Source organism: Octopus bimaculoides, chromosome 10 (genome assembly GCF_046866305.1).
Source record: "Octopus bimaculoides isolate indiv1 chromosome 10, ASM4686630v1, whole genome shotgun sequence".
NCBI lineage: Eukaryota > Metazoa > Mollusca > Cephalopoda > Octopoda > Octopodidae > Octopus > Octopus bimaculoides.
Window position 1 is genome coordinate 72,565,444 of NC_142937.1, and position 5,000 is coordinate 72,570,443.

A 5,000-nucleotide genomic window follows, 5' to 3' on the forward strand; every position below is an offset into this window, starting at 1 on the left:
AATATTAAATTCATATATAGGAGTCAGACCGGAAATTGTCAGGAAGAGGAAAGTCGATTATATTGAATCTAATACTTGATTTGTGCTTTATTTTATCGATAGATGGAAAAACGAAAGAAATATTGAGCTCAGAACCGTAAATAACCGTAATTAAGTATTGTAAGGTCTATTTCTCCGATGCTTTATCGATTCTGTCAGGTGATCGCCATGTTATAAGGGAGATATTAACACTATTGAAACTCATTGAAATGGCAGAAATGTTAGTGTGTAATTTCTATCGTATTTTAGTTAACTCTTCTACTCTTTCGTGTCCCGACCACTGACGGGATTGATTTTGTCCAATTTTCACAAGAGAGTGAAGGCATGTGACCTACTGGTTAGGGTGTTGCAATCCCGATTTTGCGATCGTGATTTCGATTTCTGGACCAGAACAGTGCGTTGTGTTTTTGAGGAAAACACTTCTTTTCACGTCGCTCCAGTCTCAACCTACTCAACTGTAAATGAGTGACCCTGCAGTGGACTGGCATCCCGTTCAGACTGAAGGGGTTGTTGCAGACTCGGTCAATCAGATGGAAAGGAAAACGATAACCGGCTCTATGAGTCGTGGGAATCGAGGTAGTACTTTACTACCCGCAGGAGTGGTGCGATTAAATAAATACCAGTAATCTACTAGTTTTCATTAGTAGATCGGTTGTATTTTTTTCTGGAGATCATTGACTTTCAGCAATGTACGGTGTGTGCACTATACGTGCATACCCGTCCCTCTTCTCTTCTTAACTTACCCCATAGAACCGCATTCCCAACAGTCCCCGAGTCCACCCATTTTCCCTCTAAACACTTTTTGAATTTCACTCTTCTACATTTCTGAAGTTTTCTTCTTACTAAGGACAAGCATCTGAAACATGAAAACGCTTTCTCTTCCTTTTAATTACTATGCTAACAGAATATTTGTTGCATTGTCTGCTTTCATTTTGAGTTCATTGCTTTCATAATATATATATATATATATATATATATATATATATATATATATATATATATATATATATATATATATATATATATATATATATATATATATATGGAGTTGAATGTTCTCAAGTGTAGGTCACAGTCTTTTACTCGGGTAAGTGAAATTTTATAGAGCGGAAAATCTTTTCAAGGTTATAAGAAATTTCTTTCCAAGAAGAGTATGGAAGTCATTATTTTTCTGATACCTTCTAAAAGAAAAAAAGAAAGGAAGAAGAACAAAAAAACAAGGAAATTTTACTTAAAGCTAACTCTTGAAAGCTTTTTGTAGAATTTTACATTAAATCGATTAGCCAAGTGTGTAGTTTGTACACGAACCTATGACGGAGCCACTTTGTGAAAATAAGCGAAGAACTGCTTAATCTCGTCTTCCCAGCAAAATTCACACATAATGTGTAATTGTGTGAGGAATACATTCCATCAGAAATAAAAGCACAATAAGTGAAAGACTAATGGTTATGGCTACCATACAGTCGTCAGCCGAATAACCTTACCGCTAATCCACGAGCCTTTGTATTTCCAGAATATCTAGGATTTATTTACTGACAGCAAGGTGAACATTGTCTTTGTCTTACTTATCCCAGTGAAATGGTTGTTGTGGGTCTGCGAAAAAATGCTCTTTCTTGACCTCTTTCACGTTGCAAAGAAGAGAGAGAGAGAAGGGGAAGAGGAAGAGGAGGAGAGATTGACGTGGAGACGGCATTGGGATAAGAAAGAAAAAAATAGTCCCCGATACTAAACTGGTTCTTTACGGAAGGAATGAAGTCAGATAAAAAGGTGGCTTATCAGAGATTTGAACTCAGAGTGCAGAGAACTGACACAAATAATACATGACATTTCTATCCGACGCTCTAACCGACTCTGCTAAATCACGCCTTCGTAAGGCGACCAGTGGTAAGGTTAAATTAAATATACTGCTGTAATATCAATTAAATATCTGTAGTAGATTTATGATATAAGCCAATACCATTTCTATACAAATTACTCTTGGGCATAAATGTCTTCTATCCTTCTTGTATATATCCAAACCAAGTAGACGCTGGAGCCCAGGAGGAGCAATGGCTGTGCTGGTGATGTTTACTGAGGCAGAAACACGTGTTCAATAGCTCTTCTCTTGTTCCCAGATGATCAGATTGTCTTTTCCTTAATGTCATATCACCTTCGGAGGAATTCTGATACTCAATATTATCTCTTGAAGAGAAGATAATTTCAATAAATAAAAAATTTAAATTTAATTTACCTTTATTAATCTTTATTAAATTTAATATACCTTTGTTAATCTTTATTCTATCTGTTTCTCTCTCTCTCTTTCTCTCTCTCTCTTTCTCTCTCTCTCTTTCTCTCTCTCTCTTTCTCTCTCTCTCTTTCTCTCTTTCTCTCTCTCTCTCTCTCTCTCTCTCTCTCTCTCTCTTTCTCTCTCTTTCTCTCTCTCACTCTCGCTTTTAATTTTATCACGACCTTTTCTCACTCTCCATTTTAAAAAATTCTTTTCATGAAGGACTAACGTCTGAAATATCAAAGGGCTTTCCTTTCCTTTTAAGCGTTAAATCTACGCAGCAGTTGTTAAAACTTGTCCCTACTATATTGTCTTCCTTTTTCTGCTCATTGCGAAGCATATATGCTCGATGTAGTTAAGAGAAGAATTGAAGCAAAAATAAACAAGCAAGACATTCAGATAAATTATGTTCAAGAAATACATTTTATTACTGAAAAATCACTAATAATAAAAGAAATAAATTCATAAAGTCATTTTCTTCGTATTACGGGTGCAGAGCACGACTATGCTGAAACAGGTCGAAATAAAAATTACGGCGATACCAGAGATGAAAAAGGACATGTTGTAAGAATACATGTCGGCGATCATACCTGTAGAATATAACAGAGCATACAGAAAATGTTTGATTTAATTCTCAATACTTTTTAAATAATTACATCTCTCTCCCCTCTCTCTCTCTCTTTTCTCTCTTTCCTCTCTCTCCCGTACTCACTCTCTCTTCCCCTTCCCTCTCTCAGTAAATACATACATACATACATACATACATTTTTGGGGGGGTTTTATACTGTGCATAACTGCCTAAGTTATTTTATATATATATATATATATATATATATATATATATATATATATATATATATATATATATATATATATATATATATATATATATATATGTATGTATGTATGTATGTATGTATGTATTTATTTATTAGTGGCACCTTAACATTATAAAAATAAAGAAAAACGAAGCAAGAGGAAACAGGTCAATGTAATGAGAAATCAAGACCTGACAATAATAGCAATGGCCTTAGAGAAATGAGTGTCAGATGTGTGACAAGGCATTGTGTAGCATACTGAATCCTTTGCTCAGTCTTACACCACTGCCGAGGTGTTGTTTGCTTTTAAATATTCGGGAAAGGTTTCCGATTTGAGGATAACTTTTTCCCTCCCAAAAACCCAGACTATCACCAGATCATTTTGCAGTAAACTCTCATGGAAATGAAAAAGAAAAAATATCTCAATTGCCATCAATTTTTAGCTGTTCCAAAAGAGGGTTAATTGTGTTCATAGTAGAGATCTGTGAAGGTTTGTGCAAGCCATGAACTTTAACTCTTCCTCCAGGATCAAACCATTGAAAACAAAAATTGTAAAGCTATGTAAAAGAAACATTTATAATTGTAATACTCGAAGCTCTGATGCTCAATATAAAATGATTGAAGAGTTCCGGTCCACTTACCTGCAAAAGGTCCAGAACAGCTGAAACCAATTCCAAGGCAACTAGCCGAAAGACCCCATCCAAGACCATATTTTTCAGGGCCGACTATCCTTAATAAAATGACCATTGACATTGCTACGTGAAGCCCCAACGTGAAACCACTTGCTATGCCAAATGCAAGAGAATATTTGTATGTTGATGTGAAACTCAGAGCAATGAAGGACGCGCCACACATGTAACAGAATATACTGAATAAAATGAAGTGAGGGATTTTAAAACGATTCAAAATTCCAACCAAGAACCTTCCCACTGCATTGGACAGCAAGTAATAAGTCAATAGAGCTGTGCTATCTGATAGATTGTAACCTAAAATAATTGAAATAAAGAATAATTAGTACATTACAATATTGATAATACTCATTTCTTATGGATTGGTATCATATCATTGGTAGTAGAATCTCGGACGAATGGGGTGTTGATAGGAATCGATTTTTAAGACAGCTCGTCTGACTCTGAGTCCGACCAGCATCCACTTCTGACCGATAACTCCACGAACTGTCTGCATAAGACTGCGCACCAGCTCATAAGCAAAGGCTTTGACTGATCTCTTAAACTAGACCGAAGGTAGCTGACCAGTTTTAAGCTCGCGGCAAAATTCTGTGAGGGATTGTCACCCTACGCATGCAAAAACTCTATTTGCTGTGGATTGTATGGCGAAAACCCAATCAAGAGTGTCAAGTTTCGACAAGGCACAAGCTTAGAACACAATGAGATGCACAGATCACCATCGTTATATCACTGAAACCTTTGTATTTATCAGTCGTCTGGACTAGTTGCCACTGGTTCAGTAAGTCATGGACGTAACCATTCCTCACTATAATCTAAATTCAGTGCAAAGCAGGGCTCGATGTTTTTAAAACCGTAAACAGATAGCTAACTTTTCGTTACTGTGGTCGAAGTATCACGTTTAATGGCGACAGTAAAATACTGTCATCTGCCTAGTTTCCTCGCCCCTGTTGTATAGATGAAAGCAGATACGAATTTCTGGCCGCCTGCACAACTGGGTCCGCTTGATATTTTTTAAGAAGTACTGTCGTAGGTTGAAGAAGTGAAGCCTTGGTAATCTTCGAGAAAGAAAACAAAGGTGAGTCAGATCCCATTCCCTGCCGAAATATTCCATGTACTTCAAAAGATCTTTGGAATTGAATAAACGTCTCAACTTCCGTTCTTACTGTTTACTCAATTCTATAGAGTCAA

At 36.3% G+C, this 5,000-nt stretch overlaps 1 protein-coding gene across 1 annotated transcript in view; it reads right to left on the bottom strand.

Moving 5' to 3' along the window:
• Positions 1-2,705: 2,705 nt before the first annotated feature.
• LOC106871869 (monocarboxylate transporter 4) overlaps positions 2,706-5,000 on the bottom strand; it is a 15,890-nt gene continuing 13,595 nt past the window's right edge. The window contains exons 4-5 of the mRNA XM_014918609.3: positions 3,765-4,109; positions 2,706-2,895 (exon numbers count right to left, since the gene is read on the bottom strand). Coding sequence (XP_014774095.1) covers positions 2,768-2,895; positions 3,765-4,109 — 473 coding nt within the window. The 3' untranslated portion in view covers positions 2,706-2,767. The remainder of the gene's footprint in view (positions 2,896-3,764; positions 4,110-5,000) is intronic.